The 25,135-nt window shown below is 41.6% G+C and overlaps 1 protein-coding gene across 1 annotated transcript in view; it reads right to left on the reverse strand.

The window, feature by feature from the left end:
* Window positions 1-1,731: 1,731 nt before the first annotated feature.
* Tnks (tankyrase) overlaps window positions 1,732-25,135 on the reverse strand; it is a 161,092-nt gene continuing 137,688 nt past the window's right edge. The window contains exons 20-27 of the mRNA XM_060381612.1: window positions 24,099-24,181; window positions 18,655-18,775; window positions 17,472-17,569; window positions 15,904-15,978; window positions 13,282-13,387; window positions 12,753-12,939; window positions 10,067-10,223; window positions 1,732-7,148 (exon numbers count right to left, since the gene is read on the reverse strand). Of these exons, the coding sequence (XP_060237595.1) occupies window positions 7,062-7,148; window positions 10,067-10,223; window positions 12,753-12,939; window positions 13,282-13,387; window positions 15,904-15,978; window positions 17,472-17,569; window positions 18,655-18,775; window positions 24,099-24,181 (914 nt within the window). The 3' untranslated portion in view covers window positions 1,732-7,061. The remainder of the gene's footprint in view (window positions 7,149-10,066; window positions 10,224-12,752; window positions 12,940-13,281; window positions 13,388-15,903; window positions 15,979-17,471; window positions 17,570-18,654; window positions 18,776-24,098; window positions 24,182-25,135) is intronic.

A 25,135-nucleotide genomic window follows, 5' to 3' on the forward strand; every position in this document is an offset into this window, starting at 1 on the left:
GACACACGACAACTTCCACAACAAGATGGTTTTTGTTTCGGGAGGGGGGGAGTTGCAAAGGTGGAGGGTGGATATGAAGTGATGGGGAGATGAGAGGGACTGGGGTGTATGATGTGAAATTCACAAAGAATCAATAGCAAGTAAACAAACCCTTGTGTGTATATACATACGCATGCATTCATGTGTGTTAATGCCATGATGCTGCGTGTGCAGACTGAAAGGCGACTTCCAAGCGTTGATCCCCGCCTTCTACCTTGAGGCAGGGTATCCTTTCCTCCATCCAAGCGGCCCTGTGGGCATCTGTGGGGTCTCCTCTTGGGAGCGCTGGTATTGCAGATTATTACTGCCTTCACCTGGGCTCTGGGTATTCGAAATCAGGGCCGCACTACAGCCTGGCAAGTGCTTCCTTCAGTCCTAGAAGTGATTCACACCCTCTCCGCATTCCTGTCAAGCCCCCACGTAGGATCAAAGCACGGGACGGCTGCAACTCCACACCGTTGACTTCATGCTCCACCCGCCGCTGGTGCGGTTCTCCTCTCCTCCACTCTCTTCTTGGCGTGTTCAACCCGACCTGCCTGACAGAGATGCTGATGACAACCCAGTGGCACCTGCTGTTCCGTTTCTACGTGAGACTTCATCTGTGAAATGGGGGGTGAAAAAAAGACTTCTTGGGTGTGTATGATGAGTACACAGAGCTTGAAGAGAGACGAGTGTGTGCGTGGGGGAAGCACTAACAAAAACCCCTGAAATAGAAATTTCTGTACTTTTACCATCCGGCCGTGACTACTCAGAGCCTGACTGCTACTGGCCAATGGCACCTTCCACAGATGGGCAGTCTCAAGAGAAACAACTCAGTGCTGTAAAATTCACCACCCAGAAAGATGTTTGCCGGGGTATGGACCCCACACAAATGGCCCCGAGATCTAGTTCCTTCATTAGAAAAGCATCCCTGCACACTCCCTCAGCTCACAGTTCCCTGCTTTGCTTCTTTGCAGTGTTTCAGTACACTCCTTGACTGCTTGCACTCTGGGTAAGTTCTTTAAAAGCAGCTGCCTTCATAAACCCACTCTGAGCCTCTTACAGGTTCACCGAAACCAGAGTGCTTCCAAGCATTAATTTGTACTTGTAACCGTGCCAATTCTTATGGTGAAGTTAGGGATACACACCTATGTTTAAATTTGCTACCTAAAAGGTGTGGAGAAAGAGCATCAGTGAGAGATGGGGAGGTTTTTTGTTTCTTGGGGTCAAGGTGGGTAGGTTTCGCATGCAAACCAGACTGGCCTAAAACTTGTGGTCCAGCTGCTTCAGCACCCTAAATGCTAGGACTGCAGGTTAACAAACTTGCTCAGCTGTTGGATCTTGGATGTTCCCCTAGGCATGGGCAGAACCTTTCTCCTCCAATCCTCCTGCCTGGGAGGGCCAATGAGTTGCTCTCAGGGTCAGACACTTAAGACAATGACCCTTTGTTTAGGACCCTTTTCTTGGTTCTCTTCCTATTGCTGTATGTCCATAGCTCTCACATGGGCTATTGCTGTATTTCTGAAACAGCTCCCATCTGGAGTACTAGGTGATAAGGAGCTTTAAGCTGGGGTCTCAGTAGGAAGAGGGAAAGGAGAACTGTTACATGAATCTTGACAAGTTTAGGTCAGCTGTGCTATGGATGGTCAAGCTGACATGAACAAAACAGGACAAAGGAAACACTTAAGAGCCGAATGTTATACACACACAATGTACTTTAAAATGTTTTTTTTTTATTGAATATTAATCTTTTACAAGTACTGTGAGTTAGACATTAAGCCAAAGCACAATTACAGGTTAAATATAATCACAGAGATGTTCAACAGAAACCCACCACGTAGGCTGGGTGAATTCCTTGATGCCCTCTTTCAGAAATAAGTAGAAGGCAAGAAAGAAAAAAAAAAAAGTTTCATTCCAGGTGAAAGCTGTAAAGATGGAGAATTTACATGCAGTTAGCATCCTTTTGTGACTAAACTGCTAGGACTACCAGATTTAGAAAAACTATGAATAAAACAAAAATCTAGGATAATCAGTCAAAATCTGAATTTCAGATAAGTTAATGAACATTTAAAAAATGCACAGATATGTCAAATATTGCATGAAATATACTTGAGCTAAAAAAAAAAACCTGCCTGAAATTCAAATCTAACTGGGCATCTTGTATTTTGTCTGACAAGCCTACAGATGGACAAATGCAAAAAAAAAAAAAAAAGAAAAAAGAAAAAAGGTGTGGCTGGAACCCCTGCCACTGGTGGGTCACACAGAGACTGAAAACAAAAAGAACACTAACAACAAACCAAAGGGCAGCTACATTGGTTATTTACACAGAACGACATCGCAGTAGGAAAATACAATCACAACTCCAAATGCTCCAAAAGCCAGGAACAGTCCAGATTTCCTCAAAGCTGGTTTTGTAAGTTTTTGAGAGACCTTGTCAAAGTACCTTTTTAGTTTTGTAGATATCAAAGACAAATATTACTACCACGAAGATACGATGAGTTTAAAACACTGGGAGGGAAGCAGAAGCAGGTATTAGCACACACATAGACACACGCACACACAGACACATACCACACACGAGGAGTTAAGTGTTCTGTGTAGTGAATACACTTATTATACAGCAAGGTCACCCTAATTTAGGTCTATGTTACTTCAAAAATTTCAGTTCCTTCCTTTCTTTTACTGTGGCATCTTCTAGTTTTCCTTGCTGGCCAATGGGAGAGGTTCAGATGTCACATTACCAAATTTGAGCTAACAAAAGGGCATTCAGGGCCACCTGAGGAGAGACCAACAAAAGAATTCTGGAGGATGAGAAAAAACAACTCTGAAGGGCGGTGGAAGGTTGAGGAGAGAGGAAGAGTATAGCAGAAGAGAGGGCGAAAGAATGAAGGGTCAAAACTATCTCTATGGTGTGACTTCTATCTCAATTTTGCAGGACTTGGGTAGAAGTATAAAACTGGCCATGCCCTGACCATACTGGATCTTATACAGGATATAAAATCTTCAACTTCCTAGAGGCTTTAAGTTTCACGATTCATAGTATATACTGTAAAATTATTAAAAAACAACTTCCATACCACTCAAACTCTACATGGTATCACATACTGTGAATCCCCCACCCAAGTTCACAGGTTTGGAAAGCCTCCTTCAAATCAGAAGATCTGGAGGCTGAAGAACTTTACATGGGAGACACTGGAACTGAGTGGTTCCAGCAGCTCCACAGTGTGTGACAGGATTACTTATAAAATACACCCCCATAAAACACACTTACCAGGTATGAAACAGACATGCCCACTCACTGATACACTTCAAATACTAACAAATGAATTCATGTTTCACTGCTGGAATAAAAAAAGGTTTAAAAAGTTTCTGCCATAGATAAGGCTTTCTTAGCAAGAAAAATGCAATTGTCCATTAACTGTAGAACACATACGCTGGCTGAAGAGGCCTCACTTTTTATGGTGGTTTTTGTTTGTTTGTTTTCGTTTTTGCAAGACAGGGTTTCTCTGTGTGCCCTGGCTGTCCTGGACTAACTCTGTAGACCATAATGGCCTTGAACAGAGATCCACCTGCCTTTGCCTCTCAGTGCTGGGATTGAAGGTGTAACGTCTAGCTAGGCTGGTATTTCTTAAATCTTTTTCATGTGCTAGATGTAGCTAGTAATAGTTCAAATATTAATTCCACAATTTCTCATTTCTTTTTCACTGCTTTAATGTCAAACATCAGTCTTTAACTTTATGATACATGAAAACCCATCTTAATGTCATTTTTGAGTATTTGCTGAGTGACTCTACAGTCTGTAGCTCTATGCAAGATGATCAGCCCAAAGGAAAACACAGTAAGAAGGCTGCCACACAATCAAGGTCTGGGTACATGGTGGGGAGCCAGGATGAGGAGGAGATGTGCTTAAAAATACACAGCATTTTTGTTTACAAGGCCGTTTATAGGAACCCAAACAACAAATGTTTAAAAGGGGAGTGGGACAATGTCTAATCACCCTTCATGCAACTGGGAGAATACGGAAATAGAGGAAAACGTAGACAATTGACTGCAGTCTAAAGCTGTTTGATAGCATTGGCCAGAATGTTATTGTTTGTAATAATATCTAGGATAATAACACGTTAATGTGTGCTTCTTTGCTTGCCATATTCAGGCCCTTCTCTATATATTCCAAATGCACCTCCCTACGCTGACAGCAAAGAGAAATGAGCAGAGTCGGCAACACAAAGCTCCGAGGAGCCCAGGCTGCTTCATGAGATAATGGTGTCAATGTACTGTCACCTCTTGGAGTTGTGCTGCTATTATTTTGCGAAGAATGAAAACACTGGATGCCATGCTGCCATTTGCTAGCAAACTGACAGAATCTTCTGAGCAGAAGGTGGATGAAGACTAACCCAGTTCTGGTTATGATATGAAAGTAACAGATACCTGAATTCCTCATGTGAGAGCCCAAATGAAGCAAGGCGACTGGGCCAAGTGCAGGAGCTGCTTCTAACCCTGGATTAGCCACCTGGGGAGACGCAAGAGCACAGTGCCTGAGATAAGTGCCTGGCTGGTCAAACCTGGTAAACTGGCACCGTCAGGTCTCTAGAAAAGGCTGTGGAGTTGAGGTGGGTAGAGACACCAGCCTTCTCTCTGAAGTTCTTTTGGGAAGCTGAGGAGTCCCAAACCTGTCAGCAGTTCTAAACCATGCACAGCCAGAAATGAAGTGATTGCAGCTGAAGGCCATGCCTTTATACTCTAGAGGGCTCTTTTATATTCCATTTTGCTATACAAGGACATCACCTTTTTGCCAACTTGAATACACTCGCCTCTGGTTTTCAAGCTCCAACAGTATCAGCTCTGCCAACCCACTCTTTTTAAACAGATCATGTATGTGCATTCTGTCAGGAGTCATCATGAGGCCACCAGCACTGCAGAAGGCTTCCGAATACAGTGTCTGCTCGGCACAGAACATCAGACACAGCACGGGTGCTTTAGTGAGTCAGACTAACTTCTCAAGGTGAAGCCCACATTCACCTAGTTCAGATGATGGAGATGACACAGCACACAACCACAGTCTGACAGTGGCTCATCTTTCAGGAGCTCTAAAGCTTTCCACACCCACACCACACTGCCTTGATCCTTAACTGAGGTCACAGCTGTGGTTAGCACTTTAAACTAATTCAAGCGGGGCCAAATAACATAGACATTACAGCTACTAAAACTCCACAGATGGCAATTTCAACCCTTTGTTAACAGAGAGGAAGAGGAAAAAAGGAAAGAGGAAAAAGAAAAGCTCTTTGAGCCAACATCAAATTTTGAAGCTTTGTATGGAACTCTAGTCACTGTTAAACACGCAGGCAAAAACACAAGTACCCAGCTCAGGCCACTGAAACTCCAGCAGAATTGAAAACTGAGGCAAATTCTTGGTTTAATTTTGAGGAACCCATGCAAGATATACCTATAAAATTCACACTAGACTGGATGCCTAGTTCTAGCATTGGGCTCAAGCTAACAAAAATTAAATAAATAAAAAGAAGAGAGAAATGTGTATTTCGAGAGCCAGGGAAATGAGGGTGGTCACAGTTTAATATGCGTTTTTAAAAGGGTTAAAAATGTTTTCAGGACTTCCGGTGAAATGATTAGGTATGTCACACTGTTTTCCCTCTATGTTTACGACTTTTGCTCACAGGTGAGTAGACAGATGTACAGCATGAATCTACATAAAGTCATGCACTCAACTCAGCCTTCAGTTAGGGTCCGCAGAGCAACAGGAGGAGATGTGGCTCTGCTCAGCGTCCTGTGCACTTGGCGAATGTCCTCACAACAAGCTGTACTTTCACAAGGAAACCGTTTCTATCAGTGGCACTTAAAAAAATAAGTCAAAGAGCCTTTGGTTTCAATTTTTGTTTTCCTTGTCTAAATATATTAAGCACTTTGAAGAAATGGTTTAAAATTTGAAATAAGGGATCTTCTTACACTACTTGAAACATACTACTCAAAAGAAAGGCCAAATCTGGAGTAAACAGAAGTCCTGCATCTGTGCACATGTACTACTTAGGGCTTGAGTCCTGGCTTTCTAAACTAAGGAGAGAGGAGAGTAAGCTGTTGGGGACTCTACCGAAGTGCAACAGGTCTGTGACTCTGGAAGTGAAGGGTAACACCAGGGGTGGCGATTCTGGCGGTCCAGATAATGAAGTATTTACTGAGACATCCACTCCCCCTCCTCCTTACTGGGGTCCTCCCTCCCAGCTCTCTGGTCATTTCACCAGGAAAGAGAAGCCACAACTGCCGTAGAACTCGGATGGCAGCGCTCTTTTGGCATCTGTAGCATGCTCCTGCGAACCCTGCAGACTACAAAGAGAAAATGGCACATCAGGCTCTGACTTTCTAGGCCAAAGAGAAACAGTACCCTGCCTTTTAAGATGTGCCAGTTCATGAAAGGAAAGTAAATCTTGATGCTTTTCCTTTATGTTCACAAGAAGCACAGAGATACAAAACTTAACAACAGGGACGTGGGAACAGTGTCTTGCTCGGCCAGAAGTTCTGGTTGCATTGCTAATGGTTTTAGTCAGTGTGACTCTGTGCAAAAGATCCCAGGAAGACTCTGGCTCATTTTCAAAGTAACATCAACAACAACAACAAACAACAACAATGTATGTTTGGCAAAATTAAAAATGAGCCCATCACAAGTGTCTATCTGCTATAAATGTGCCAAACACAACAAAGACAATGTAGTGTGTGAGCCAAGAACATGTTCGCCGGCATATTCTCTTTTCCCGTTTCTACATCTCGAGCAAAGCGTCTTGCTTTACAAATGGGTAACTGCCATGAAAATGAGCCCGAGACCTGTCAAGGCCGCAGTGAACATTTCCTCAGATGGAGCCGTGGCAGCGTGCTCAGTCACTCACGCCGCATCATCACTCTAGCAACGCTTTATGAAAGACAAACAGCTCATTTCTTGGCTGCTGGGGTTTAGAGAATTGGTTTTTTTGTTGGAAGCAATCCACTGTAATCCAGTCGCAGGTCTGAAGCACTCTGGCCTTTAGCCGGGGCAATCACTAGGTCTTCTGCTCTGCGGCCGTCGCGGTCTGTGAAGGGGCTTCCGGCTTCATGATCTGGTAGGTGATGAGATATTCCGGATATGCCTGGAAAGGTCAGGAAGACAAACAACTCATGCCTGGAAGGTGCAGCAGTTGAGCCTTACTTGGGGTCAGGCTAGCCAATGTAATAAACCCGACCATCTGTAAAACTGTACAGCATTTCTACTTCTAATTTATTTTACCTTGTGGTGCTAGGCATGGAACCCCAAGCCCGGCCCACATGAACCAAACGCTCCGTCTCCCAGCAGCACCCGACAGCCTCAGCCTCAGGTTTCTGCCTTCAACACTCTAAGTTAGCTCCCTCTGTTCACCCTTTACTACGGCACCAAGTGGCACCCACAGCAGAACATCAGGATCTTTCCTCTTCACAGTAGGTGGTCAAGAAGCTTATTACTGTCTAGAGCTCAAATCGGCCACAAGCAATATTGTAATCTACCATTGTACATGGGTACAATGAGTACAGAGTTTATATATAGTCTGTTTGAAATTCCTAAAAGTAACAACTCACTCTGGGTAACTCAGTGTCAAGAATCTCCACCCACATTTCTAGTGAGAACTAAATCTCTAAAGCCCCATTTTCTTGTCTAAGAGATGTCATGCTTTCTTGAATGAGACTCTGGATACTGGAAAACTACTTAAAACAATTTATTTATTTATTATGTATACAGTATTCTGCCTGCATACCAGAAGAGGGAACCAGATTTCATTACAGATGGTTGTGAACCACCATGTGGTTGCTGGGAATTGAACTCAGGACCTCTGGAAGAGCAGCCAGTGCTCTTAACCTCTGAGCCATCTCTCCAGCCCCAGAAAACTACTTTTATAAACCATTCTACAGTATTTTCCTCTCCACCTTCAATAAGCCAAAACTGTACAGATCATGCCAATAAAATGGACAAAACCTTGATAGCATCCAATAACCAGAGAATCTCTTGCCTTCACATCTGATGTAGAGCATGAAAGTGAAACTCATACAGATATTCCTCCTTTGCCCATGCACAAGTGCTAAGAAGTGAAGCCAAGACCTTGTACATGAAGGCAAGTGTTCTACCACAGAGCCATATGCCAGCCTCTCCTGACATTTTAAGTCTAATCACATCGCAATTAAAGCTAATTTTCCTTTCAGGTATGTATCAATTTCATTGTACCTTCCAACCCTAAAGAAACAATCCCATTCGGAATATCCCCCCTGACTGAAACATTCATGTGTTCTTGACAGTGTTAAGCATTAAGAATCAAGTATGATTTAGTAACTAGGGAGAGCAGACAGATCAGGAGAGGAGAACTTTCTAAACCCGGGGAAAATCGTTCATGGGAAACAATGCAGTTAGCAGATGCTGCAGTTGGCATGCCCCCTGCGGAGAAGCGCACCTGGTTCGGAGACAAGCACTCTCCCTGAAAAACAGTAAGTGCATCTCATTTTTAAAGGCACTCCAACATTCTCAACGGATTTGTTCCATCATTCTTTAAAATCCTGTTAGGAGGAGGCTCGAAGCAAGTTACCAAGTTTAGTTTTTCAGTTTTTAGGAATAGGGTCTCTGTTCCTCAGCCTGCTGTCCAGCGTATGACGGCCCTGTCTCAACCCTGTCCCAACTGAGGGAGGTCAATTTTGATTAGCTGGGCAAGCTCGTCCCTCTTTCCTTGCTGAGTGATTATAGCCTCCTTTCCCTGTAGCTTTGCAACAAGCACGCAAATATTCTTCTCTAAATTCAGCATCCATTCTTGCTTGAGCTAATTTTTGCCATGATGGTTTGCAAATGGATTTTTCCAACTCCAGCCTGCCTCTCACTTTTATTTACCCTGACCCAAGAAGTTCCCCTTGTCGATCATTCATCAGTAAAGAATAATGAACTACGCCCTCCCGCCCCCCAGTTCAATACTCTATTTACTTTGGTATGTGTATTTCTCAGATTTGGCCAGGGGAAGCTCCCTCAATGACTTTTAGGTCCTCTCTATGCCTCCACATTTTCCTTCTTGAATACTTCATTACTTTTTGGTAAAACAAGGTATTTGAAGCTTATCTTGTACCTATTCTGTTCCAACCGTGGTTCCATTGAGCCATGAATGGTTTGAAGGGTTGGGCTCTAGCTTTTCATGGCTAGTGGGGTCTCTTTGCTTTCAGCAAGAGTTAAAACATATAAGTGCATATGTACTTAGATTTATACATAGACCTAAACATACATGTATGTACACAGATATGTATGTATCCATTGATGTATTTGTTAGAAACCACGAACTGCTGTAAATCCGTGCAACTTCAGTGCAACATTCTTTTTCTTAAGCCGTTCTCTCATTCTGTGTGACACGCCTTCTTCTGCAGTGAGCCACAGTTCTCTAAAGTTCTCTAAAGTTCTCAGTTCTCTACTGCACCTATGCATCGATTCACTTGCTCAAACCTGGAATCTACTTAATGGAGTTCTGTTGTTTTAACATGCTAGCACAATAAACAAACTTACAAAAGAGGAGATCATGCTATTAGCAATTCTTCCCCAACTAAACACTCTTCTCTGTCCAAGAACACAGAAAAAAGATATTATCTGTAGTTACTTTCTCATATTTTCCTTCTATTTCAGGCTAGTTATGGCTTTCAATTAAGGTTAGAAAAATGACTTCTGCATTCAGACAAACTGGGTGGCATTTAATGCTGGGAGTTGAGGGCTAGTGTGAAGACTCCTGAAAGTTTATTTATGTATGTATATATTTCTCAATATAAACAGTTCCATTGTTTTCCAATTTCATTTTGGAGGGTGGCAGAACTAAATCTACTGTAGTTTTCTGATTCTCAAGGCTGCAGGGCTATGAACAAAATGCTAAGGAGTCAGTTCAAGCACAGCCTATGGCAAGCAGATCCATCCAAAGCATGCTGTGCCTGCAACAATTGAAGATGCTGTCTTAAACATGGCTTCAGCTTTTTAATGAATATGTCTAGTGACTTCCTCCCACTGCCTTGAAGAGCAACATACCTGTTCTCCTCTGTAGATGACATATTCAGCATACGCCAGCCCATTGACACTTGGTCTACCAATAACGGAGTGGTGTCCTGGAGGCGCATGGGCCATTTTCATGGTGCTGAACTGCAGAAAGGACTTGCCAAGAGTCACTCTACAGAAAAGCATTTGTCTAAAGGAGAAATAAAAGCAAATATTCTCAAGAACACTGGAAATCTTAAAATGTAACCAATAGGTTTTACTAGTGTCTAAAAAGAAATTCACAGAATTTAATTCACAGGAATTCATGCTAATTTAAATGCTACTTTCAAGTTTGTGTTTAGTAATGGGATAAAATTTAATACACTGATTTACTATTTAACAATCATCAGGCTCAATATCAAGTTAGAGCAACAGTCTGAGGCAGTTTTGGAGTAGTGTAGGAATCTAGCATAGAAAACACCTGGTTCAAGCTGTGTCAAGTGCTAACAGATAGAATACAGGAAACTGAGTTTTCACATAAACGTGTAGGAAGAAAGGAAGCAGAAGGGAAGGGGAGCTGAGGTTAATATCGTTGTCAGGTGTGTTTGTGTGTATGTGGCGTGCACAGAGGGAGGAGGGCAACCTCACGTGCTGGTCTTGGCCCTACCCTGTTAGAGACAGCTTTTGTTTTTTGATGTCTCTGCCTTTGTGTAACAGAACGCTGGCCAAGAGCTCCCAGGGGCGCTGCAGAAGCGCTGCACTCACCAACACTCATGCAACATGCATGCACGTGGCTTCTACATAGATCATGGAAATTCAAACTGAGGTCATCATGCTCGCATGGCAAATGCTTCTGACCCTAAGACATCTCCCCAGACAAGATTAGGCTTGATACGTCCTGGGCAAATAATAAGAACTGGTATATGACAGACACAGTAATAACAAAAGTGGGTCACGAACAAAAATACTTCGCTTAAATATGTGACTAAAATTAAATGCCGTATAGGATAAGAAAAACTGGTTGGATGGAAATGATAAACTATAGCCTTCGGTTTAAAACTAGCTGGCACCTGGTTTTATAAATACAATTTTACTAGGCTAAAGCCATGCATTCATTTACACAGCTGCTTCTGCACTCCAAGGGCAGAGGTGAATCTCTGACAAGGATTTGGGATTGCAAAGCCCAAGGTAATTATTACCCAATCCTTTAAAGAAAAAGTCAGCCCTTAAACACTATGCATCTTGACTGACTAGTATAATTAGCCACACTGTTAAATGTAAACAGTTTGTAGTGACGGAGTACGATCTTTGCATTATTCCTGAGCCCTGCCTGGCTGGCTTTTTCAGCTGGATGCCACTGCTGAGCCTTTGGGGTAAAGGCGTGGTATCTATCTTATTTTCTTATAGGTTTTGCAGAAAAAAAAAATTAAAAAAGGTTTCATTCTAAATTAGGAAGAGGCTTTATTTGATTATTTTAAAGTTTTATTTTTATTTTATATTTTATGAGTGTTTTGCCCACATGTATGTAAGTGCCTGGTACCCATAAGGGCCAGGATAGACTGGAACTTGGAACTGGAGTTACAAATGGATGTGTGCTACCATGTGAATTGTGGAACTGAGCCCAGGCAGTCTGCAAGAGCAAAAAGTGCTCTTATCTGCTGCGCCATCTCTGCAGCCCCAAAGAGGCTTCCTCAGCTCCATCTTTAATGCCATGGCAACAGTGTGTTGTCAGTAGATTGTCCTTCTCAATCTGTTGAATGATACAACACTTGACCTGACAGGCCTCAGCTTCCCGTTTTCTGCTTTCAGGAGCAGACCTCATCTGCAGGACCTACTGAGTCAGTGTATGAAGATGCTGGTGCTGGCTTGCTTCATATTTGTAGTATTGTGCAGGTGAAACTGCTAAGAAACCTAAGGACAAGGTCTGGGGGGGGGGGCAAATGTTGGCAAACATGAGACAGAAGCCAGCAGAGACATTCATTCTCCACACATGCACATCACTGTTCTGAGACGCAGCTGTTTCTACAGCTTCTCTGAAGGCATCTCATGGGCTGTGCACTTGTGACTGGAGCTGTGGCCATCCTGCTCCTCAAGCTTATCATTTCGTGTACTCTGCTTCCTTCCTGCTTCCTGGCGACTGCCCTTGCCAATGACTTGCCAGTTGCATGCTTTGGTTCAGGCTTCATTTTCGAGGTGGTCCTAGCTAGGACATAAACTTGTCTGTCTAATTTCATTGAGCTCTCACTGATCCTCAGTTAGGTTTACTTTATTGTTCGTTTTAGGTTTATTTTGCTTCCATGGGAGGCATGTTTTGGGATAGCACTGATCCTTAGGAATTTCTGTTTTAATTACAGTGCTCTTAGTGAGACAAGTTTCCTTCTGAGTGTGTAGCATCCATCTTTGAGTTGCAAGTGACCAGTTTAAAAAATGCACCTGCAGATAGGTTTAAAGGCATCAGTTATAAGGAATTTCAAGTTCTGAGAACTTGAACTTGTATGTTCTGCTCTGAAGGCTAGAAGGCTTTTGCTCTATAATTTCTTAGCATTTTCTAGCTCTGACTCTGAAAAGCTGCAGGAAGGCCTGAAATGGGGTGCACATGTCTGGTTTGGATTGCTGGTACTAGCACTTCAGTCACTGCTCTAGGGCGAAGAGCAACTGAATAGCAACTTCAACAGACGCTGATAGACAAATTTGATTAGTTGAGGCCGGCAACCATTCCACTCAAAAGCAGGATGCTCACCTGTGACATATATAACATGACCTGTCTTTGTGTGTGGGACAGCCTGTTCCTCCTCCAATTCCATAAACATACTGGTTGCTTTTTGAAGAGTTTTCAGCAAAGTAAATTCCAGCTCCAAACATCCCTCCAATGTATGCATGTCGCTCATCAAACCCTTTATGAATAATTGCATTAATAAAGGGAGAACCTGAAAATACAGAGGTGGAAAAATTAGTTTTTGAAAACTTAGCTGTATACTTTTCCACCAAACACAGTAATGTTAAAGAAGGAAAACAAATCACGCACAGGCGGCTCAACTTGGAATCTGAGTTTACAAGCAAGTTCTGAAGGTCATTTGCAATTGTGCATGCTTTGGGAAGCCTGTGCCAACATGCAAAAAGCATTATGGAACTGGATATTAGTTCAACCCCTCCTCCCCCCCCAAAAAAAGAAAAAAGGAAAAAGAAAAAGTCATTCAACACAATATCATCAATCAGTCCCGTGGGCTTTTCCCATTACCCCCCAAATGTAGGCAGACACCAGCACTCACCGTGGAACAGCATGCGTTCATTGTGATGGTTGTGATTCTCCTCAGACACTTCCTTTTGTCTGTGACAGAATCGCTCCCTCAGCTTCTTATTCACAACTTTCTGAATCTTCATAAAGGAAAAAAAAAATCATTATTAATTAAATGTACATTTCTGATTTAAAATGACAAGTAGTTCTCCCTTTGGTGGTGTCAATTTTGTTTTGTTTGATTGATACATTATCTAAAAGTCACCATGTCAGTGGAATTCAGTTAATTAGCTTTCAGTGACAATTTTTACAGTTCTTGTTATTTAGTATTTCATTGCTGTTTTGTGCGTGAGCATGTGGAAAAGTGAGTGTCCATGAGTGTGAAGCCGGAAATCACCAACCAGAAGGTTGCTCTATTATTCTCCATCTTACTTTTGAGAGTGGCCTCTCACTGAACCTAAGTTTACTGTTGGTCAGACTAGCTGGCCAGTGTGCTTTTGGGATCTCCTACCTCCACCTCTTAGCTTTGAGATAAGGGTGCCTATCACCATGCCTGGGCTTTACGAGAATGCTGGGGACTCTGACCCAGCTCCCTCACACATTTGTGTGATATGTACTTTATTCATGAAGCCAAACAAACACCCTTCATGGTACCCTTTGATGTACCAAAATAATTCCTGTAACCAATTCTCAGCAGATGCAATTCACCTTCGTGATACCTTCTGAAAAAGCAGGTAATGGTCACATAGTTTTTTTTCTGTGATTTAAGAGATAAATGAATTCCAATCTCATCAATAGCAAGTAGCCTGACAACCCAGGCCTTTAATAAATGGTACCTTCAAATGATTTAAAATGAGGTAATTGCTGTTGAGGGTCCAAATTTGAGGATGAAATAGGTGGGACATCTGTGGCACTGACACCAGCTACCCATATGACATGGCCTTCTGTTTGGATCTTTGCTACTCACTATTTCTGACCCAGTACGGTCTTATAGGTTAGAGGTTGTAGTGAGAGAATAACATTTGATTTTAGAACAGTGAATGATTATTTCTGACAATTTGAATTTTACCCTCTAAAATTCCTACAGTTCATTTAATTGTCTAGATTATTTTTACATTAGTTTTGGAATCCAACTTTGGCCGTAAAAATTCATAAACTTATCTGCTTATAAGTGAGTATATACCATGCCTGTCTTTTTGTTTGTGGATTACCTCACTCAGGATAATCTCTTCTAGTTCCATCCATTTGCCCGGAAATTTCATGGTTTCCTTGTTTTTAATAACCGAGTATTCCACTGTGTAGATGTACCACAATTTCTGTATCCATTCCTCCATTTAGGGACATCTAGGTTGTTTCCAGATTCTGGCTATTACAAATAAAGTTGCTATGGACATAATTGAGCAAATGTCCTTATTGAATGGTAGGGCATCTTTGGGGTATATGCCCAGGAGTGGTATAGCTGGATCTTGAGGTAGCACTATTCCCAATTTTCTGAGAAAGCGCCAGATTGATTTCCAAAGTGATTGTACAAGTTTGCACTCCCACAAGCAATGGAGGAGGGTTCCCCTTTCTCCACATCACATCTTTTCAGCATGTGCTGTCACTTCAGTTTTTGATCTTAGCCACTCTGATCAGTGTAAGATGGAATCTCAGAGTTGTTTTGATTTGCATTTCCCTGATGATTAAGGATGTTGACCATTTCTTAAAGTGTTTCTCTGCCATTTGATATTCCTCTATTGAGAATTCTCTGCTTAGCTCTGTACCCCAGTTTTTAATTGGATTATTTTTAATTGGTTTGTTGGTGTCTAAGTTCTTTAGTTTTTTATACATTCTGGTTATTAGTCCTCTATCAGATGTAGGGTTGGTGAAGATCTTTTCCCAGTCTGTAGGCTGTCGTTTTGTTCCATGGACAGTGTCCTTTATTAGCTGTATAATGCAGGGCAGCCATCTACAGGCCTAAAGAAGCTAAACACCAAGGAGGAGCCTAGGGAGCATGCTTAAATCTCATTCAGAATGGCAAACAGGATAGACACCAGAAGTGGTGGAAGAGAGGAAACAGGATGGGAGTCTACTATAGAGGGTCCTATGAAAGGCTCTACCCAACAGGGGATCATAGCAGATGTTGAGACTCAGGGCCAAACTTTGCGCAGAGTGTAGGGAGTCTTATGGAGGAAGAGAGGGGTGGGATTAGAGGGACATGGGGGGACAGGAGCCCCACAAGGAGACCAACAAAACTAAAAGATCTGAGCCCCGGGGGTCCTGCAGAGACTGACTCACCAATGGAGAACCATGCATGGAGAGGACCTAGACCCCTGCTCACATGTGGCAGCTCAGTCTCCATGTGGATCTCTGAGGGAGGGGAGCAGGGGCTGCCTCTATCCTGAACTCAGTTGACTGCTCCCTGATCACTTGCCCCTGATGATGCAGCCTTGCCAGGCCATAGGAAGAGGATCCAAGCAGTCCTGATGAGGCTTAACAAGCTATGGGCAGATGGCAATTGTGGAGAACTCCCCCTTTCAGTGGACTAGGGGAAGGAGATGAGGGGAAGAGGGAGAGAGGGTGGGACTGGGGGAGTTGAGGGAGGGGGCTTTAATTGGGATATATAATGAGTAAATTTTGAAGAAAAAAATTTAAGAAAAAAAATTTACAAACTTACTCGAATGACATTGTATCTGTTGAAGATGCCACCAGCATTGCCACCATCTCTGTGTTCTCGAATAGTACTCTGCATCTGGGGAACAAAGGGAAATAATTAACTTCGTGAGAAGCAACAGTGCGAATTCCTTCTGCTGTCTACACAATATTCCAGTTCTTCCATCTGTCTCTCCCTCATGAGTCTGAATCCCATGCAGGAGTTCACTATAAACTGATCAACAAATTCAATGAGTATTTGTGGCAAGAAAGTAGTCATGAATACCAATGTAAGTATTTTCTGATATAAATTTTGGAAGATTTTTTTGTAAACACGACAGGAAAACTGAAAAAAAAAATAGGATTTCAAATAATGTAAAATTACTATTTTGTTATTGAGAATGAAAAGAAATTGAGTAAGTTAAACTAAGATGATATCCAATCGATACTACATTAGATAAATGCTAAAAATAAATAATTAAAAAATACATTTTTGTTCCATTTTATCTCAATAGTTGTTGGGATACTGATATATAAGTTTAGGCAATGGAAGTTGAGTGTATTTCATAATTTAACAGAATAACCTTTTAACCACTGCTAATTCTTTATCAAATTTCAAATAATTATTATGGAAAAGAAACTGTTTTGAAGACTTAAATGTCTTGGGCTGTGGGCAGAACCCCTGCTAAGCATGTGCGAGGAGGCCCTAGGTTTGAAGGCAGTATCACAAAAATGCCCAAATTTCTGACAACTGGCTTGTGGAGTAAGCTCTACTCGTGTCTCCATTTGGGGGTGTGCAGCCCTCATCTTACATGATCAGAATTTACTATGGGGACAAACAGACAAGGCCCTGGAATACACTTTGCCTTCCTGATAACCTAATATAAACGGAAACATTACTATGGGGTAACCATCCTGTATTCCCTAACGTGACTTCTAGCACTGAATGGAGATAGTAAGAGCACTAGGTAAAAAAATAAAATGACAGAAACTCCTTAACTATAGTCAACCGTGTTTCTGCTTAGAACAGGCAAATTACTCCCAACAATGGAATCAGACATTGCATTGGGAGCAACAAATACAACGGGAATTTTTATGCCACCTTTCTACAAGATGTAGTCTAATCATATAGTGTATGAAATAATTGTGAATGTAAAAATTAACTGTGAGATAGAATCTTCCTTAATCATGTAATGGAGCTAGAAAATAATGTGCTAATCAGGCATGTTGCTAAAGAAACACTTAATAATTACATTAAAAGCCTAGAGGGTATTTTCTGTCTATGAGCAAGTTTCTTGCCCCATATCAATTTTAGGTGTATTTTACTGAATGAAAATGCTTTAAAAAGATTCTTACTTTCATGACTTAAAACTGACAAAATTTCTACAACAAAAAGGTAGCCATTTTACAGACAGGCCTGAGATATGAAAGCATTGTGCATCATGTGATCCAACAATCCTATTAAATGCCTGCTGGTGACCAAGACTGAATAAACAGGCCAAGTGACCCTGCAACAGAGTAAGATGAGTTCGTGTCCCTGGAAATAGAGTCTTAGCAGAATCTGGGCAAAGAAAAAGATTTTATGTTTGTTACCTCCTCTTCTACTGACTGATATTCTTTATCTTCTGGAGCAAGATCTAGCAAAATAGTTCCCTGATTCACACAGTGAAAAGTCAAATACGGATTGGTTCCTGTAGAAGAAAAAAAAAAAAGGATAAAGCATACACCCATATCACCCCCGTCCCACTAAGCCTGTGGAAAACTTGGTTATAGATAACTGACAATTTGGAATAGCCTACACACTATTTTCAACCTCCACCTCAACATCCAGTCTGTAAGCAAAAATACCAAAGGCACAAGAAGACATGAAGTGTTAAGGTACCTATCCCCTCCCATGAACCCCTTCGACACAGCAGGGCTCAGTACTCACTGAACTGATCATGAACTTAATCATGAACAAAGGACATATCTACAAAAGAGAAACGTGCCCTGAATCACAATGTGGTCTACAATAGGAATCGTCCTCAAAAATTCTTTCCAAGATGACCTGAAGATGGTCACTAATTAACATACTTGTGTTAATTTCATAGGACTGACTAAAACACATGTTTAAAAAAGCCTTCTAAGTTTGGTTGCACACAGTTTTTGAAATTTTATCAGCGACATAGATACTATTTGTTCCCTCTCTTTATTTATCTTCTCTATAGCAAGCACATCTAACAAAGACATACATAGTAAACATGGAAGCAAGAGAAGAGGCCTGTAACAGCGCAGGACGATGGAAATGGTTGAGCTGTGGTCCTGAGGGCCGGAGGAGAGCTCAAGATGAGGCAAGAAAGGTCAGACTATAAAAAGTCATGTGCCAAGTGCCTGATTTTATCCAGAAAGCACCAGGGCACTGCAGATGGGGGTGAGAGGACAGCAGACTGCTCCTCTGGAGGCTGTGGAAAAGGCAGTAGGGGAGGTTAAGGTGCAGGCTGGAGGTTGGCTGAACAGAGGCTCTGAGGCCCAGGAGAGGAACTGGTGGCTTGAGTCAGGGGAAAGCAGTGGAAAAGGACAAAGCACAGAGATCTGAGAGAAAATTCAGGGCATAAAGTAGAGAGAGACTTGCTCTCAGACTTGCCCAGCTGGTAAAAGTGAGTAGCCGAGCTGAGGAAGGCAGCTGTATCAGTGAACCTCATGTGCTCTGGGGTCAGACTGCCCAAGCCCTCAAACTAGCCTTGCTATTTCTACACTAAATTCTGAAAAAAATATCTATTTTTTTCAAACAGCTTACCTTGTTGTCCACCTAAAAGTCTTTCCACGCCCTTGATTAACTTGTGGCGGTGTCCATATGCGTTGATGCCTATTTCTTTGAGTTCTTCATGACCCATGTCAGCCAACACATCTAGTGTAATCTGAAAATGGAAGCAGGTACACACTACTGTGAAGCAGTTCTTGCACCCACCCCAGTACTGTGACCACCACACAGTTTAAAGAATCCGCTTCCCTTTCTAAACACGACCATCAGGCTGCCTGTGAGGACCAGCAACACCCCGCTCGGCAGAAACACCCCCATATGTGCTTTGAGCAGATGGACAATTGAGATGGAGACCCAGATAGATGAGCAGACAGATGATCACTGCCATGGTTCTTTCTGACTGCCTTTTTTTTTTTTTCCTCCAGATAGATGGATCAGCAGCTTGAAAAATGGGAAAACCCCAAATTCAGTATCTTGTGGATAGGAGAAATGAATGGCAGACATTCGTTTTAATTAATCAGTGTGGCAAAAGTAAGCCAACTTAAGTTCCCAGTGCCAGAACATAAGCAAGCCAGGAGTCCGCAGCCTTAGGAGGCAGGCAGGTTGAAAATTTAAGTATCAGTTTTGGTCACAGGCCATTTTATAAAGCAGCAAACTCAGAAATACCGATTTGGAGAAAAGGAGAGGAGGGTTCTTAGGTTCATAAATTATCAGGTTAGCAATCCCTGCTCTACACACTCCCGATGTCTGCGGCCTCTGAATTTTGGAGACTCATCTGGGAGGGCAGCGGCAGCTTGCTGATCTCCTCACACCTCTGTGGACTACAGTAACTGTGACTCTACCTCCACCCAGTGGCCATGTTCTGAAATCACCTGTGGCTTCCTGTGCAGAGGATGGCGCTGGGATAAGCACTGGTTTGTCATTCTTGGTTTTTTCTTTCTTTGGAGACCTGAAATATCCTTTTAGAGACATTCTTTTTCTAACTCATACAAGATTTAAAAAATATATATAACTTTCTCCATCCTTACACTTAGGCCTTAACAAATTAGGCCTCAAGGTCTGATTTTTACTGTCAAAATGAAATACTACAAAATAAGTTGGATCATCTCAGTGCAATGAACAACACTGCTCATTCTTTGAAGTAATTTAACACATTCCTACTAAGTGGACATTGAAAAAAATAACTGTTTCATTGTAAAAAAGAAATCAGCAATTCACTTCTAATTACCCAAGGAAAGTTTTCAGAAGACAGCAACACCAAAATATTCAGCTTTGAAACAGAACAGTTTATAAAATAGGAGTCTTTACATTTTAAGGTAGACCTGATTTTAATGTAATCTGTAAGCCATGTTACCGGTATCATCACTTTCTAGATATTTTATACTTCAGTTTAACTACCATTGACAATAAAAACATGGCCTCATTTATATGAGGTAACTTTAGGTTATATACATCAAAATATTTTTTCAAAATTTTTATTTTATGTGCATTAGTGTGGAGGTGGTCAAAGCCCTTGGAATTGGCCTTACAGACAGTTGTGAGCTGCCATGTGGGTGCTGAGAATTGAACCCGGGTCCTTTGGAAGAACAGGCAGTGCTCTTAACCACTGAGCCATCTCTTCAGTCCCCATCAAAATCATTTTAATTGATATACATAGCGCATAGCTGAAGAGTGTCAAAACCAGGTTAGAAGACAAAACAAAACACCAAACAAAGAATATTTCTAACCATGTTCTCAAGAAGGAATGGAGAGAGTGCAATACACAGACTTGTAATCACAAAAATGGATGTAAGAGTCCTTGCCCAAGCACCCTGCACAGCTAAGGAATCCTAAGTTACTACACTTCAGTTTACAAAGCAGGGCTAAGTGCTAGGCTCCTCCCTGGTGGAGAAAGCAGCCTCTAAAATGGCTGCCAGAGATCTTCAGCCCCTAGCATTTGTGTCCTGATTAAAATCCTTCCCCCTTGGTTGTAGGCCACAGTTACTGACTAGTCACTAATATAATATAGCAGAAATGACAGTACAATACTTTCCACAGTACATTTAAATAAATTATTTATTACCTTTAAGCCTCCACTGACTTATTTGGTGGGAGCAGTCAGAAAACATGCTTGGTTATTTAGAGGAAACCATAAGTAGTTTGCTTTCCTAGTTTTTTTTTTTTTGGAAGGGGAGAGTTACTAATGTCCAACATACATCAATATAAAATTTTTATTCATTTATAAGATAAAAATGGTGTGGCATATAAAGTAAATGCCATGTGCAGTAGAATTGCCTTCTGCTCCTAACACTTGTTCATTTTACCTGGGGTATGGAGAAAAAATTATTTTAGCTGAAAAGGTCCTTTTTTTCCACTTGGGGTGGTGGTGGTGACTTTGTAATCATATTTACAATGAACTTATTTGAGTCTAAGCTTTTATCACATTTTGAAAAAAATGTAAATGGTCACTTTCTGTAAAAATATAGGTTGACTATAAACACAGCCAGCCTGTCAAGTCACAGCAGCTGAGCTCTAGAAATTACAATGTAAAATATTATTTTTTCCTGTAGACAAAGCATTCTAAGTAGGAAGCTACATTATAAGTGGGAGGAGAGGTTACACAATGCTATAGTTAATTAGAAGGGATTTTGATATATTTTTAGAAAGTATCTGTGTGGAATAAGACAACCTGGAAACTTCTGAGAAAATAATTATGAAGGTGGAGCTCAGAGTATGGTGCACTAACGCTCTTCTAGGACCAGAAATAAAATAATTATCTCCCACCTCACCAGGAGAGGAGTGTTCACATGTAAGAACAGAGGCAGCAGAATACATCCGTTAGAGTCTCAGGAAACACATATACAACAGGAATTAAATGGACACAATTCATGTATCACACACTTCCACACTAAACAAGCGTGTTGATACACATTACTGGATGGCTAGAGAATATTTAAGACAGAAAAAAAAAAAAAAAACAACTAAAGGTATGCTATCGAAGAATTAAATAGACCTGATATTTTATAATGGAGGAGGAAAGGTAACCTCTGCACTTGAAATAAGTACAAACGTAAATGGCAGCCCATGGGTACAAGACAGTCAAAACAGTCCAATGCACAGAAAGGCAACCACTGCTCTAGGGGAGGGGCTGCCCGGAGGAGCACAGCAGTTAAGTACAACAGTTAATACCTTGACTATGAAAAGGCTGTAGAAATTACTTGGGACAAAAGAAAAATCAATGAAACACGGATTTACTCAGAACAATAAAACTGATAAAAAGGAAAAGCTGACAGAAGGCTGAATCATTAAACTACTAAGTCAATACATGAGAGACATGCCACAGGCGGGCAGTTACCAACACAGAGAACATACAATATGAAGTAAAGCGTAAACAGCTGTACATTACCATGCAAACTGACGGGAGCACAGAAATGAGTTCTAGGAAAGGCTCTCAACAGAGGTGCAGCCACTTGTTAGAATTACAGTTTTCTTCTTATTAAACCAAGAGGTGTGTGAAATTTGGCAATTACTGGGGGCATGATTCAGGAAGGCACACAGCTGCTCACACAGCCACAGCAGAGGACAATGTGTTTACACAACTTCAAAGCCTCACGGTTGCCAGTGTTCTCACAGGAAACCCCTGGCCCAGAATGAACAGATGACAGAGAGAGGCAGTTCTTACAGCAGGGTGTAACGGCTGCAGCACAAACAAAGGCCCATGCTATCGAGGCCGTAACGAAGTATGATTTAAAAATTGACAGAAGCACACAATTCGGCCAGGAATTTTAACTGTCTACATACTGTAGGTGTGGCTAACTGACTGGTAAGGAGCGTGACAAGTTAAATGCCTCTTAACTCATTTCTACAGTCAGAAAACAACATCAAGATGTTTGTCTAGTTCAATTCTACTTCAACTGTTTGAGTCATTAAAAATACGAAAAATGAACTATAATAAACGTAAAGAAATTTATTTAGCTAAAGAAATAAAAGCTTAAGAAAATCTTAATATTATAAGTCACATAAAAATTAAAAAAACCCAACGCTTTCCTGATAGTTTTTGAAATAAGATTTCACCGAAGCCCAGATTATCTTCTAACTTGCTACACAGCCCAGGCTAGCCTCAAACTTGCGATCCTCCTGTGTGGTCCTCCCAAGTGGCAGCTGTAGGAGCGTGCCACTTACCTGTGTTTCATTAAGTTAAAGACTGACTACAAGCTTACAAAGAGTAAAGAACAGGGCAAAGACCTGCAGGAAAAGTATAATCACGTCACATACTGAAGAAGTGAATGAGTCTATTTATTCCAGAGGGGTCACTATTTGTAGGGGCCGATGGTTGGAGAGGGAGAAGTGTACGATAACAGGGTAAGAAGGCTTCGCACACTTGCTGCTGTGGGATGAGTGCTGGCCTTCAGATATGTTCCAAAAATGTTAACACTTTGGGGAGCAAAGGCTGCCCCAGATGTTTAAGGTTCAAATCCTAAAACAAGCAATCACCCAGGAGGTCCCAAGTTTAAAGGAAGTGTCGCTCTAAGAGGCACATGAGAAGGCAGACACAGGACAAGGCCGCATGACAACACAGCAGAGACTGGGGTCATGTGACCCGTGAGACCTAAGTCAAGGAGGCTGAAGGGCAGATTGTTCTGGATTGCTGCAGAGAGTGTACCCTCCACAATCAGACTTCAGATTTCTGAGGGGAAATTCCTGTTAGGCTACCAAGTCTGTGGTCATTGCCTACCAAACTCAGCATACACTGACTGAAGAATAAACTATGGGGCACAAGTCACAACAGAAAGACCTGAGGAGGGCCAGGAAGCTCAGTAGATCCCAAAGAGATACGAATATAGCTATGTCCTATTACACAAGTTATCTTCCCTGCCAGGAAGGCTGACAAGGGGATAAGGCAGTAGGTAACTCTACACCTGGGAGAATGATGCACTGGGCTCCAAGTGCCTCTCCTGTCCTAAGGTTCCATGTCCAACAGTAATACTAAGCTCACTGTTAAATTCAGTGTTTATCATGGAACACAGCAGTAAGAACTCATTATCCCGACAAAGTCTGGCAAACGTAAGTTCTCACTAGTGAACATAAGGAGAAGAGGATGCAAATGTCAGTGTCTTCTGGAAACAAAACGCCCAGACAAAACTGAAGCTAATCTTGAGCTAGTTTCTTGACCTAAGTTCACCAACTGCTCTATCACCAAGCTGTACCCTCACTTCTCGTGGTCTAGCCTACCATACAGACGTGACTGAGCAAAACTTCTCATAGAAAGGCCAGCCCTCTGCACTGTCAGAAAATTCTGGAGAGAAGCGTAAAATGCTGGACTCCCTGACTTCTTTAGAAACGTTTCAGGCAGCTAACAAGCAAGGCAAGATCACACCTAAAGCACATAGATCAAGCTCCAAGAGAACACGTAATACAGAAAATAAACAGCTGCAAAGTTAAAAAAACATGTGTGGCAATAACACAGTAGTTGAAAAGCTGAAAAGTACACAAAAGTTTACCTGCTCTGTTTCAAAGATATCCCGAAGGTGCTCAAGGCCAAGGCTTTTAAGGAATTGGCTGATATTCATGTCAAGACCAGCAACTAAAACAGAAACATTAAAATCTCTTAGAATTTTCTAATTCTATGCATAACCCTATTTCTTGACCCTTGTGTATACAGATGATTTAACATAACATAAAATAATGCCAAATATGTAAATTTAACTTGGACATTTCAAGTTATTCTGAATTTTATCTTTGGCATAGCAATAGTACCTATATTAATTCTAAAACACATAGAAATAGAACTAAAATACAGATTTTACAGATAAGATACATGGTGAACATAATTATATGGCATTAGTTTCTAATATAACAATATTATTTCATATAATTTAAGTTTTATTTAATTATTTTAAGTGTGTGTTTATTCGTGAGTATTTGCATATTGAGCACAGGTGGCCCTGGAAGCTAGAATAGGATACTGGATTCCCTGGAGCTGGAGTGACAGGGGTTGTGAGCTAACCAGTGTGGGTGCTGGGAACTGAACTAGGTTCTCTTAAGAGCAGTGCCTAGGCTCCAAGACATATTTGCTAAAATTAAATACTTTTAATGAATTAAAAAAACAAACAAAAAAACCAAAGGTACCAGCTACTGTTTTATTTTTTTAAAAAATTATTTTTATTTATTTCTGTGTGTAGATGTAGCATGTGTGGAAGCCAGAGGTCAATACTGAGTGCCTTCCTCAGTACCCATCCATTCCTCCATCTTCCACTATCTATCTGAGAGAGAGAGAGAGAGAGAGAATCTTGCTGGCCCTAGAGCTCTACTCAGCTAAACTGGCTGGCCAGTAAGTCTCGGGAACTCTCTAGTCTTTGCCTCTTCAGTACTGGGACTACTCAACCACCGCACCCTGCAATTTACATGGATGTTGACTATCAAAAATAAGGTCCTCCTTTTCGTTCCCTCTCCCCCCTTCGTATCTCCCAACCCTGTTTTTGATAAGGCTTCACCATGTAGTCCAGGAACTCAAAAGTTTAGAGAGAGGCCATCTTTA

The sequence above is a fragment of the Meriones unguiculatus genome, chromosome 4, assembly GCF_030254825.1.
Source record: "Meriones unguiculatus strain TT.TT164.6M chromosome 4, Bangor_MerUng_6.1, whole genome shotgun sequence".
NCBI classification, from domain to species: Eukaryota; Metazoa; Chordata; class Mammalia; order Rodentia; family Muridae; genus Meriones; species Meriones unguiculatus.